The 12,387-nt window shown below is 43.6% G+C and overlaps 1 protein-coding gene across 5 annotated transcripts in view; it reads right to left on the reverse strand.

Moving 5' to 3' along the window:
* Window positions 1-12,387, reverse strand: part of sash1a (SAM and SH3 domain containing 1a) — a 214,274-nt gene that overhangs the window by 140,165 nt on the left and 61,722 nt on the right. For 3 of the 5 annotated variants that reach the window (XM_069515466.1, XM_069515465.1, XM_069515464.1), the window contains exon 1: window positions 10,933-12,384. The exons of 1 other annotated variant lie outside the window; for it this stretch is intronic. In XM_069515466.1, the coding sequence (XP_069371567.1) occupies window positions 10,933-11,436 (504 nt within the window). In that variant the 5' untranslated portion in view covers window positions 11,437-12,384. Of the gene's footprint in view, window positions 1-10,932 lie in introns of all 5 variants that reach the window. One more of the 5 variants, XM_069515463.1, reaches the window with a different exon arrangement.

The following is a 12,387-nucleotide window of genomic DNA, read 5'->3' on the forward strand; positions in this document are numbered from 1 at the left end:
ACAGTGTGGCAAGCGATTAACATTTAATGAACAGAACAATTGACTCTAACATGTACGGAGGTCAAAAAACGGCAATTAAAGTGATGAACTCCAGACCTCCATACTGAGCCTGTCTGGAGTGATCCACTAATGATGAGCGTGACTTCGCTGACAGCTGCTCACATGGACAGAAATATTAAAGCCAGCTCAACCTTCTCTCATTGAAAAGTCAGTGAAGAATATGAAACCTGATGCAAATTTGAACCTTTTCGTACTTTGATATTCATTTCAAACTTTGTTCTGGTGACTTATATATATTCTGGCTCTATTATCAAATGTTAATAATAGAGGGATAACTATATTATCTTAGATCAGCACATCCCGTCATGTGGATAAAATTTTGTTGAAATTTCTTCCTCTTGTCTTTGGGTCAATTCTCATTTTACTACTGGTTACACTGCCCCCTAACTTTCCAGTGGTACTGCTCTGGTTTATCTGTTTCGTTCATATCCCTAAGCTTTCAGAAGACATGGGCACTTCTTACTACACTACTTCAAGTTTCCGATCACCTAAAAGGGAGAAGTTGGAAAAAGCTGCTGATTGAGGAATGCTAGTGTGAAAACGCGGGGGAGTATTATAATCTGGATGACTGGAAATGATGAGTCACCTGCATTCGCTTTTCTCACTTGTCCTTATCAGTCAACACTCGACCACAAGTGGTGAAGGAAAAGCGTAGTTTTATCTGGGTGAAACTAATATACCTTGAAGATGCGGTATTGGATCAGGACATAGATGAGCGCACTAGCTGATGGCCAACCTGGCATTTTCGGCAGTAACAGAAGCATTTCCGATGCTGGTGTAGGAACATCTCTACCTCTACTTCTGATCTATTTAGAATAACCTGTTTGTAAAAGAGTTGTTTGCAGACTTAAGTGTGAAGCAATTAAACTTGTAAAATATGCTCTAAATAATTTAAAAGTGAAATAATGAATATAGGAACCTACTCCTACAGATCTTGCTTGCAAGCAGACACAGTAGATGTACACAGAACACACACACTAATGGAGAGATTAACATTTGTGTTGGAATGTGCTGGAACCCATAAATGTTTTGTAAATGCTTGATATATTAAAAGCGGTAAACCACACAAGACAAAAGCATATCTACAAAATGCCGGTGGTTCTTTTATAAAAGAAGATGTGCAACACACCGTTTTTGTGCGAGTGTGTTTGCGTGGGCGTGTTTGAGGAATGTAGTAACTGCCAGGTAATTAGGGTTCGGGTTCAGGTATGCGGAGCCGCAGGGAGGCCAGAGCATGAGACAGACAGACAGACACTCACTGGGTTCGGTATATGGCTTAATCTCCTGCCAGGTACAACCACTACAAAAGCACTCAGGTAGGGACATATCGACACTGGTGTGGTCTCCATGATCAAAGCTTTCAGCGGAGCCCTGCCTTCATGCCTTCAAAATGGACCAATTAGGGATAAGGAGGGGTTGAGAGTTGGTTGTGCTGCATTCAATGCACCTAGCTGGCAAGGGCTTCAGACGAGGTAATTATACACACTCTCCCTCTGTCTGTGTAACACTCATACTCCGTGGTATCATGCCTCACTCATCTCTCTACACCCCCACATTATATCCCTTAAACACAGTCCAAGATATCACAGGCTGACATGAGCCAAACTGTAGCTACATGTAGAACAGTTGAACCCTGTTGTATGCAGCAGCACTCAAACCCTCCTAAAACTCTTGATGCCTTGAGAAATCCTCCGCTAAGCTGCAACCAGCGTACGTCTCCTCCCTCATCATTCTGATTTATGGAGCTTGTCTGAGCCTCGTGCATTACAGGGTACACTGTCATTGTTCACTTTTAACAGCATCTTCCTGGGAAAGAGGATTATTTCATCCAGTTGAGGCAGAATGTTGAAGTAAAAATTACTTGGAATGTGCTCCGTCACGTTTTTAGAGGAACAGAGTTCAGCTCATAAAAAGAGAGATTATGACTTTTTTAACGAAAGGATGGTGGATTCAGCTTTCTGCTTCTCTCATCTTTAACTGTATATTTTGGAGTAGGAGACGACCCAAAAACCTAATATGGGGCTACAATAGAAAAAAATCATGTGAATTAAGAAAATCAATCATATTCAATCATCTTTGTTGATGAAATATGGCTCCACTTTCACTGACTGTGTCATGGCTGAGTTACTGCACAGTTGGCAGTCACAACATTGAACCAGAGAGCTGCTTAACCAAAGAGCTTGAGCAATATTTAAAACTCCATGGAGCACATGTATCGCTGAAAGAATTACAGCATTATGCAATAATCCCAACCCTGTGTCTGCCATTTCAGCCAGTACACAATGTAAGTTTAAGATTACAGGAGAAACATATGGTTTGATGTTTAAATGTCTTTATTCTTGTCTCCATGGTGACATCTAACAAAGCCACTTTTCTTGTGCATGACCCCCCCCCCCTCACATGCACACGTGGGAGTCCAATGTAATTAGCTTTCTTGGACTGTAGGTCACGCGTGACCTCCTAAGGAAACATTGAGAATGTGTGAGGTTACAGTAAGTTTGCATACAGTGCCTGTGCAGTACGCAACAATGTACAGTGGCATGACAAAGTTCAAGCATGGACTGTGAAAAGCTGAGTGAGAAAAAGGGGGAGCTGATTTTCAAAAGGCATAAAGGTAAAGATAAAACACTTCTTCAATATTTTAAGTAAGATTACTTTTCTTTAACAGATTCAAAATAATAACAAATGAAAAGGCACCAAAGCTAAATTTGTGCACCCTGCATGGTCTGTAGTTAACAGCCCCTTCAGCAAAGATCACAGATTGCAGACTCTTGTTTTAGCCAGCTAAGTCTTTCACTTCTTGTTCTTGGGTTTTTGCCCATTTTTGCTCAGAAAAGGCTTCTAGTTCTTTGGCTGTCTTGCATGCGCTGCTCTTTGAGGTCTATCCACAGATTTGCAATGATTTTTTTGGGCAGTAGCAAAGCTTCAGCTTGAGGTATAGTCCATTGTGGATTTTTAGGATGATTATCCTGTTGTAGAAGCCAAGCAGACAGTGAGATGTTTGCTGGTATTTAATCAATTCCATCCTTCCCTCTACCAGGAAAATGTTCCCAATGTCACTGGCAGCAACACAAGCCCAAAGCATTATCGATGAATTATGTGGTGAGGATACAAGAAAGGTTTTCCTCTGATGACTCTTCCATGAAGGTCATATTTGTGTAGGTGTCTAAGAGCAATGCATCACCACTCCAGAATCTGATGAATCTTCCTGAAGGTCTTTTGGAGAAAAATGGGGCTTCAGATTTTCCTTTCTAGCAAATCTTTGAAAAGTCCTGCCAGAGTTTTTAGGGCACTTTCACACCCACCTTATTTGGTCTGGACCTTAAGATGTTTCAAGTTCAGTCCAAACCAAAATAAGAGATGTGAAAGGTAACTCGGACCACGATCTGAGGCAACAGAGCAAAATTTTGTCAGACCAAAAGAGGTGGTCCAGATCAAACAGAGCCATGGTATGATTTGTTTACAGCGAGAAAAGGCTTTTTGGATGTAAATCTGACATTCGGACCAATTGAAGGAAGCTGAGAGAGGATTAAACAATAGAAGTAGAAAAAACAGCATAAGCCTTTCTGGTCTGTCTAGAAATGGAGTTGCTTACTGAGGAAAGGGCTACCTGAAATCACTTTGCTATCATCTTATATCCTCTGCCTGCGTCGAGGACATGAATTACTTAGAGTGTTAGGCAACCGCTGAGATGAGCCCATGGCTAATTAAGATCTGAGACCTTGGTAAAAGTTATCTGAAGACTCAAATCTCTTGAGGTGCCCACATTTTTTCGTCGTGCTCTTTCACCTGTTTTCACTCTAGAGCTGTACAAAACAAATGAATCTTTAACTTTATGCCCATTAAAGATCAGTTTGTCTTCTGCACAGCTTTTGAACAGACATTTAGACCCTGGGTGTTCCAAATGTTTGCAAACGTGGTCGTATATATTTCTAACCAATTCTGTTTCTTTTTTCATGAGAAACTTGAATGATCCCCTCCAGAGTAATCACTGCGAGTGTAGTCATAACTGCAAACATGACAGAGCTGCAGAGAGGCAGTAAACGTGCGGTTGTGTTGATTTGCAGGTGTGTTTGCAATCTGGATGCTCTCACAGACAGATGCTCGGGCCTGCTCTCTTGTCACTCTCCATCCTGTAGGGGTGCTTGATGTCTTCATTTCCCTCCATCTCCACTGTTCAAAGAGGACCACGGGGTCATTATTGTGCACATGTGCTGTGACTATGATGGAGCTTCTTTCACGTGTCTACGGGCAGTTTCTGAATGAAAGCGAGCTGCAGTTCATGTGTTCTGCAGAGAGGCAGGGAAGAAGTGTTTGAAAAACACTTGTTTACAGTAGCAATTGAACATCTAGCTTCTCTGTTTGCTTGTCTGTGCACTGGAACATAAAGCATAGCCTTGATTTTAAAAGGCTTGGATTCAGAAATACAAAGGGGGACATTTCACACATGTCAAACATAACTTAGAACCAAAATAACATTTGCTTCTCCCATTCAGCCTACACTATCCCTGCTGATGGTATAGCTGGAAAACACAAACTAAACATACTGAATATCAACCAGATTCCAAAACGAATGTAAGAAAACATTCCAATAACTTCCCCGTCCACTGAAATGGAATAGAAGTATTGATAATGGAGCCTGCAGCCACTCCTGATGCAGATACTATTTGGTCATGCAGACATGCTGTCTGGAAGGTGCTAAAACCTTGGACCAGAATAGCTCTGATAATGTATCTGTCATGAATGTGTGTCATCAGGAACTGTTGCCCGGCACACTGTGGAGAAAGAAATGGCTCTGCAGTCTCCGCGGCCTGCTTTATTTAAAGCCGTTACCATGGCTGCATAACTTTAAGTGACACGCGTATACTGTAACTCGCATATGTTATTTAAACACAATACATCTCCAAAGGCTATAGAGGGAGTGACATTTATACTGCCACAAGCATAAATTCAAATTTTCCACATGAACTGAACATCTAAATGGTGAGATTATTATGGCTTTACAATCGTCAGTTGATTAATTGGAGAGAAGGTTAGCAAGTTTGAGTTCTGTGAAATGTCATCTTTCCAACACAGTTCGCACGTCCAGGGAATAAAAGCAGCTCAAAAGCCAGTTGATCATGTGAGAAACAGAACAGTAGGAGCAAGACCCTCTCACTCCTTCCTGCTGAAATAAGAAAACCAGCTGCAAACACAGCTTAAAGGCCGCTTTCCCACATTTGCACATGGTCCCAGGAGATGGGTGGTCAAGTCTAACTGACGGAGGGACGGACAGAAACTCCCTGACTCACAGTGCCAGAAGTTGAAAACCATCCAGTGAATGGAGATTTCTTTATAATGATTAAAGAAATATGTGAAGTTGCTTCTTTTGCAGTTATTGTTTTCTTGCCTGACAAAGGACCCCACACAGAATGTTCAACAGATGGGAAACTGATGCACTCAAGACAATCTAGAGCTTTTTTCACATATGAAGAACACAACAGATACACAAACAAATATTTGGAGCAACTGACTCTGACATTTGTGCTCTCACATACTCCCCCTCTGGATAATTTCAGGAAAATATCAGGACTTTGTTGCACGTCCGAAATCAACTAAAGTGAAATGAGAAAGATAAGTTTGACATTGTAAAAACCAGAACCCACATGTGGAGCCATTATTGTGTGCAGCCCATTTCATTATCTGGGGGCGAGACCACCATCAAACCTTAGTGTTTTAGTCCAGCAGGTCAGAAGCTGCAGGGGTCAAAGGTCAGTGTGATAGCCATCAGTCCTCACCACTCACAGCTGCTCTCCATAGAAACCAAACCCTGGTACTTGCAGTTTATGCTTAACAAAGATGGTTTTAAAAGCTCATAAACAAAGTGGCTGTTTGGAGAAAGACCCACGAAATGAGTGCATATGTGACTTTTTCCATTTTAGGGGAACATGATCCATCCCTTTTTAGTGCCCTGCTTTTTTTTATAACCCAAACAGCAGCTCACTCCACTAATTGACTTTCTCAGTCCTCTCAGGACAATAGAGCTGGTCCTTGACTTCTTTATGACTTCCCCTTTATAAGTCCTCGGTTGATTGTGCCTTTAAGGAGCCTTTAATAAAGACTAAGCAAACAGAGGTTTCAGCAGAATGCCTGGAAGACTCTGTTGTGAAAGGCTCTGTTATGGCACAACGCCAGCCCTTATAGCACGGGTCAAAATGAAGAGGATGTTAACTCAAAAGAAAATATAAGCGAAATGAAAAGCTCATGAAACGTGTTCTCTGCAGGGTTCCACTAAAGCCATGAAATAGCCCTTTGTTGAGGAAAAACAGCTAAATTCAAATAATGGCTTTCTGTGAACGTATTTTTCATGTTACAGCAATAACCTGTAATTCATGATAACATGTAGTTGAAAACAGAATGCAACTAATATATATAATACAACAGCTTGACTGGAAATCTTTGTTTAACCGCTATAACTTACCTGAATGGGAACCGCAGAGGAAAGAGACGCGCTGACATTTGTTCCTACATTGATTTTTGGATCTAAATGTAAAAGTGCTGACATTATTTTTCACCTTCACGAACTCTTGGCAGTTGTCCACAAGCCTGAAGGGCCCTCGACACCCACAGTGGACCAACACAGGGACGTCTGAAACAAAAACCTAATTTCCTGCCAGGGCCAAAGTGCTGGGATATTAATCAAGATAAGAGGAGTGAAAGAGGAAGTAGGATGAGTGTTTGGCATGTATGGCGGTGAGCTTCTTTTTAGCTAAAGGAAGCTGGTAGCAGTTAGTTAAGTGTCATCCTTCGTTTTGGGTGCGACATTTCTGGATGTCCACTGCATTGCTTACATTCTTAAGGCCAGTTAAGCTGCGGGCCTCTCACGATTCCCAGCCTACACATTTGATCAGCTGTTGAGTGGAGGTCAGAGAAAGCACCAACGTTCCTCCACCACCTGATGGTGCATCCCCTTCCCAAACACCCACCGAGTCAAAAAATGTGCCCATCTATTTACAACCCTCTCCGCATGACACCTAGATTTTTATCAACCACCCATCGGCACAATGCTGGACACTTGCCTCCGCAGCCCGCTTCAATGGACGGAAATTGGGAACGCAAAACAGAGCAGTAGTGAAAGGATATGTGGTTCCATCAGCCTGCACACAAACAATAGAGACGCTCCCACTGTTTGGCTTCTACTTCCTCCTGACACACAACACTAACAATGAGGCGCTATTATGACTGAGTCTGTCCACTGTTTACAGCTCTGGATGAGACTGGGATGAGAACATATCTCTACGTAGTTTGGTCCAGAGATGAGTCAAAGAGGAATTTAAAGTAAAAGATATTTTTCTGAGAGAATAAAAAAAAATTTCATTTAAGTCAGTGGGGTGGGACTTTAAAATAACCTTCAGTTTCAACTTGAACTGCACGCTGGAGAAATTGTGTCTTGTAACTGAGCGAAAGACGGAACAGAGATCTAAGGATGAAACATAATAAACTGGAAAAGGACTCAGTAAAGCTGAGCCACAACCGAATAGTTCCCTTAAATTCAATCAAGCTGCAACAAATTTCACACAATCACATAAATAGCAGTTCTCTAAATGTCGGACAAAAAAAATCAAGATCCATTGATTATTCTCTGAGAAATAAAACCACATCCTTCCACCACGTTTTGTGAAAATCCGTTCAGCAGTTTGTTTAATGTTGCTTAAAAACTAAAAAACTAAAAAATATACAACACAACTTACAAGGAACAAGGTATGACAAATTACCGATTTGTCAATTTAAAGCAACGCAAAAATCTAAACTGAAGTCTTCAAATGTCATCTCATTAGTCAAAGGACAGATTTGAACCAGCTCGGATAAACTAATCTATAATGTATATGATCATGTTTCTTGTTTAAGGAAGTAACCTGTTCCCCATCAGCCATTTACACACGGGTTCACTCAAAACAAAACAAAGCAGACATGGTATCTGTGGAGTTGACAAATACTTAAAAAGCAGATTTATAGTTTCTTCATTAACATGTTTACTCACACTGCATCAGAAATCTATAAGGAAGTTTCAACCAGGAGATAAAGACTAAATTAACTCTGCGCCTGCAGTGGAGTCAACAACAGGCAGACAAGCAGCTCCGTCTCCTTGTCTTATATTGTTCCCTTATGAGACATCTAGAAATGCACAACCCATCGCACAAGTGTTTGTTTACATCAGAAGGAATAATACTCTCTCTCAGACAAGGGGTCTCTGCAGCTTTGATAAGGATCATGGGTATTTATTATACCCAGCAGAGCCCTTTCAGTGAATTGTTTGATAATGGGAGCTGTCGCACAGGATACCCAGCAGGCGCTAGATAGGGCTTCTGAATATTTGTGCCTATATTGCGTATGTTTCTGGCACGATGACAAACAGTGGAGACAAAGCCACTGACACGCAGACGAAGGGGAAGAGGGCTGTCAGACGTTAGAACGCACGGCACAGAGGACAGTTTTAATGTGGATGTGGATCTTGGATATGCTATACACTGAATATCCCTGGAGACATTGTGTGTCCTGTAATTGCCCCGAGTCTCTCTCTCTGGTCTCGGCCTCCGCTGGGGGTGACATCTCATCTCAAGGGCGGCGAGAGGGGAGCTATCTACAGGCCAATCACAGCCCAGTTAGTCAACCCTCCATCAGCTGGTCTCAGCTCCATCTCTTAACTCCTCTCACTCCTACTGGGGAGAAAAGCACTGGGCTGGAGCCAATTCAAAACTACAGGGTTAGACATAGACACACACACACAGACACACAAAGAGAGAGAGCGAAGCAGAAAGACCTTGACCTGCACATTCCCCTCCACAGCCTCGACACCAAAGCTTTGGCTCTAAATAAACACAGCCTTCAAAGGGAAAGAGTTTAACCCTCTGGAACCAACACTTTGTTTCAGCCCTGGTTTGACAGATAATCCCTCACAAATCCTGCATCTCTGTGGGATTCACCATCAGCCAAAGTGGCTGAAATATACAGACTGAAGACTGAAAAAAGAGCTCATGCAACATGCAAAACTTGGATTCAGAGCTGGCATCAGTTTGAGAAGCTAATTTAGAAGCAAGCACATACTGGACAGGGTTTATGGAATTCATGTTTGGGTTGTATTTTATTAGATAAATAAGAATGTGGGTATCACACCAGGATCTTTGTCAGTTGGAATATAAATTCAAACAGAAAAGCTGTTACAAAGCACACCCATAAATAAATAATGATATGCAAATCCAGACAATCCAACAGACAAACAGTCTCTGCTCAGACCTGACACTGAAACATCTGCCACTAGTGATCAGATCACAAGTGGACAGCTCTACAGGTGTGAACACGTCCAGGACAGACGCATTTCAGATCCGATCAATCAGACCACATTCGGATGTGAGGTGGGACACATGTGGCCACATTGTTTTAGCTGTGCATACATTAAGTCTTTGGAAACAGACATGATGTTTGTGTTTGTTTCCGAGCAGCAATGTGAGATCTGATCACGAGTGGTCACTGGAGAAACACGTGGGGACGATTAAAATGCCCGGTGTGAAGCGACGTACTCAGAGCTGTCCACTTGTGATCGGATCAAGATGCACGTTTATAACAGGTATGAACAGGGCCACACGTTTGATGCAGAAACCATTCCTTTTCAACGCACGTCTAACAGCCTTTGCTCAGCTACTGAAAAGCAGCTAATCACCTGGCCCTCGATCAGTTGAATCAAGGGTTCCTGTTCCCGCCGACCACAAAACCCTTCCCTTCAGCAAAACCTGAGGCCTGGATGACTTAACTTCTGAGACAATTACACCCTTAAATATAACATCAATCAGGGAGATAAGAATCGTGTTGAATGAACGAGGAGAAAGAAAGTGTCAGCATTCAAAACCGGCCTCCAAACCACCTGCAAATTATCATAGCTGGGGGACTGGTTTTGCCTGTTCTGCTCATCAACTGACAGCCATTTACTCTTGATCGTTATTTTCGCTGAAGGTTGCGAAACAAATGTAAGGCCTAATTCTTGGTTGTTGAAAAACCTGCGTGTTGCTGTAACTTCCCGGCTCAGGACATGACCTCCATGTCCTCGCTGGCCTGCAGAGACACTGGTCAAACGCTGTATTTAAACAGCAGAGCCTTCTCGGCTGGTGCGGCATATGATTCAGACACTTCTGACGAAAAGGTCATCATCAGTCCTGTGAGAACAAGAGGCCCTCTCAGTCTAGCTCCTCACAGGAGTGCAACAGCCAAACCCGGTTCGCTGCTCTTCATTCACTCCAGCAATCAATATCCCATTGCCCATTCATCAGGGCTCATGGGGCCTGGTTGGTCCACCCTCACTGGACAGGTGAGGTCAGACTAGATTTATAATCAGGAGTGTAAATCTTCTTTTCGCCCCCCCTACAGGAAACCAGAGATGGTCCTCAGGAAGCTCCTCTCCGCTCTCCGCTTATTGATCTGCAGCAACTTCATTCCCATCATTCACTATGGCAGCAAACCACTCACACCTCTGTGAAGTGCAGCGAGGCTGAATAGTTAAGGCGGCCTTTACCTACATGGTTCAAAAAAGACCCTTTGCACCAAAAGCACTTTCTCTGACTGACAGCTTTCATCCTGCATGTGATGGATGATGATGCAGGTGACAGCAGCTTTTGTGGCTTATAAAAGAACTTTAGGCACATTGAAAAAACCTTTGAAACCTTTGGAATTCATAAGCTTAAGTTCATACAGGCTGAATGCATGTTTTAAAGTGTATATCAGACCAACAATGTGTGTGTGTGTGTGTGTGTGTGTTGAACATGATTCACTCTGGTGTGCTTGTTACGCATGACTCTTGGCAGCTGATGGTGTCTTATGTGCCATGTGTCAGCCCCCTCTTACCTTATTAGAATAGGGCGGCTTGGCCAGGTTGATGCCATCTCTGATGAGTTTATCCCTGATCATGATCTTCAGCTTCAGCTTGGGATATATCACCAGCTCCCTCCTGTTGCCCAGCGTCAGGTTCCGCTGCGCACCCATGTAGCCACCGGTGCGCCCGACTCTTTCACTGTTGGGCTCGGTCCAGGACTTGGACCCCCGCAGTTTGGACTCGTACTGGTCCACCATGTGACTGGTATAAATCTCGGCCGCGGGTGGCATCGGCTCCAGGGTGAAGTACAGCGCGCTCGCCGTTTCTTTAGCTTCCTCCTTCAGCCTCCTCACCGCCTCGTGGATCCTCTGCCGGTGGTGAGGGATGTAGACGCCGATGGCATCCAGGTCGGGGTCTCCTATCTGTTTGCAAACCTCTAGGTCGTCGTATCCGTTATCCACGAAAGCCTCGACGTACTGGGCGAGCTGGAGGGTCTTCAGCCACTCGTAGACGATGACAGGTCCGTTGCTTGTCATTTTGGCTGCTACAACTCGGGAGGGAAGACGACACTGAAGTGATGGTTACTTTCCCATCCGGCGTTTCAAACGCATCCTAAGGTTGTTACCATCAACGTGTGTTAAAACTGCTGGATGAAACAATACTGTGGATGATCCATGGCACAGCTTTGGTTACCAGTGCAGCCTCATGAGTCCAGGGTGTTTTAAACACATGAACAGATCCGTTTAATGAATGAAAGGTTTATAACACCTGTCAATATTTACACATGGAGATCACTTCTGCAGCTTTCAAATCCCAAATGTCATTAAAACATCGATTTTACGCGCAAACAGCAGTTTACCCTGCGCGCTCACTTCCAACAATTAGGCTTCCTTAAACAAATGTGAAAGCAATCGCCTCCAACTATTATCATTCAAATATCTGCAGATTTCGTCTGTTACGCACGTCTTAAAGACGCTCCACGGCTTCTGCTCCTTCCTTCAAATCTCGTACAGCACGTTGAAGAAATACATCCAAATAAAAATGAAAAACATAGCGGGCTTCAAAACGACAGAAAGCCGATGAATGTGTTCCGCGTCCAGCCGCTCAGTCCACGTCCTCTACGCGTCGCTCGGTTCCTCTTCCAGCCGGCACATCACTACGCTGGAACCGCAGCCAAAAGCCAACATGTTCGCCGCCGCTCCTCTCCGCCGTCCACGCCCCCCCCCCCAAAAAAATCTAACTGTACCAATTTAGAAATAGTGATGCGACTTCTCCTCTTTCCTCCACCACCTTCTCCAAACTTGTCACGCAGCCTTTGGGGCACACACTGGACCACCGGCTCCGCTCCGACTTGGCCAAAGTTGGGGCGAAACAAAAGCGCACGCACAACGTGGCGCACAGTCCAAATGGATATTGTTGCTGCTGGTGTGTGTCACATTATTATTTCCCCACGATGTAATTCCGTCCACCGCACCTCTCTCTCTCTC

Source organism: Paralichthys olivaceus, chromosome 19, assembly GCF_024713975.1.
Source record: "Paralichthys olivaceus isolate ysfri-2021 chromosome 19, ASM2471397v2, whole genome shotgun sequence".
Lineage (NCBI taxonomy): Eukaryota > Metazoa > Chordata > Actinopteri > Pleuronectiformes > Paralichthyidae > Paralichthys > Paralichthys olivaceus.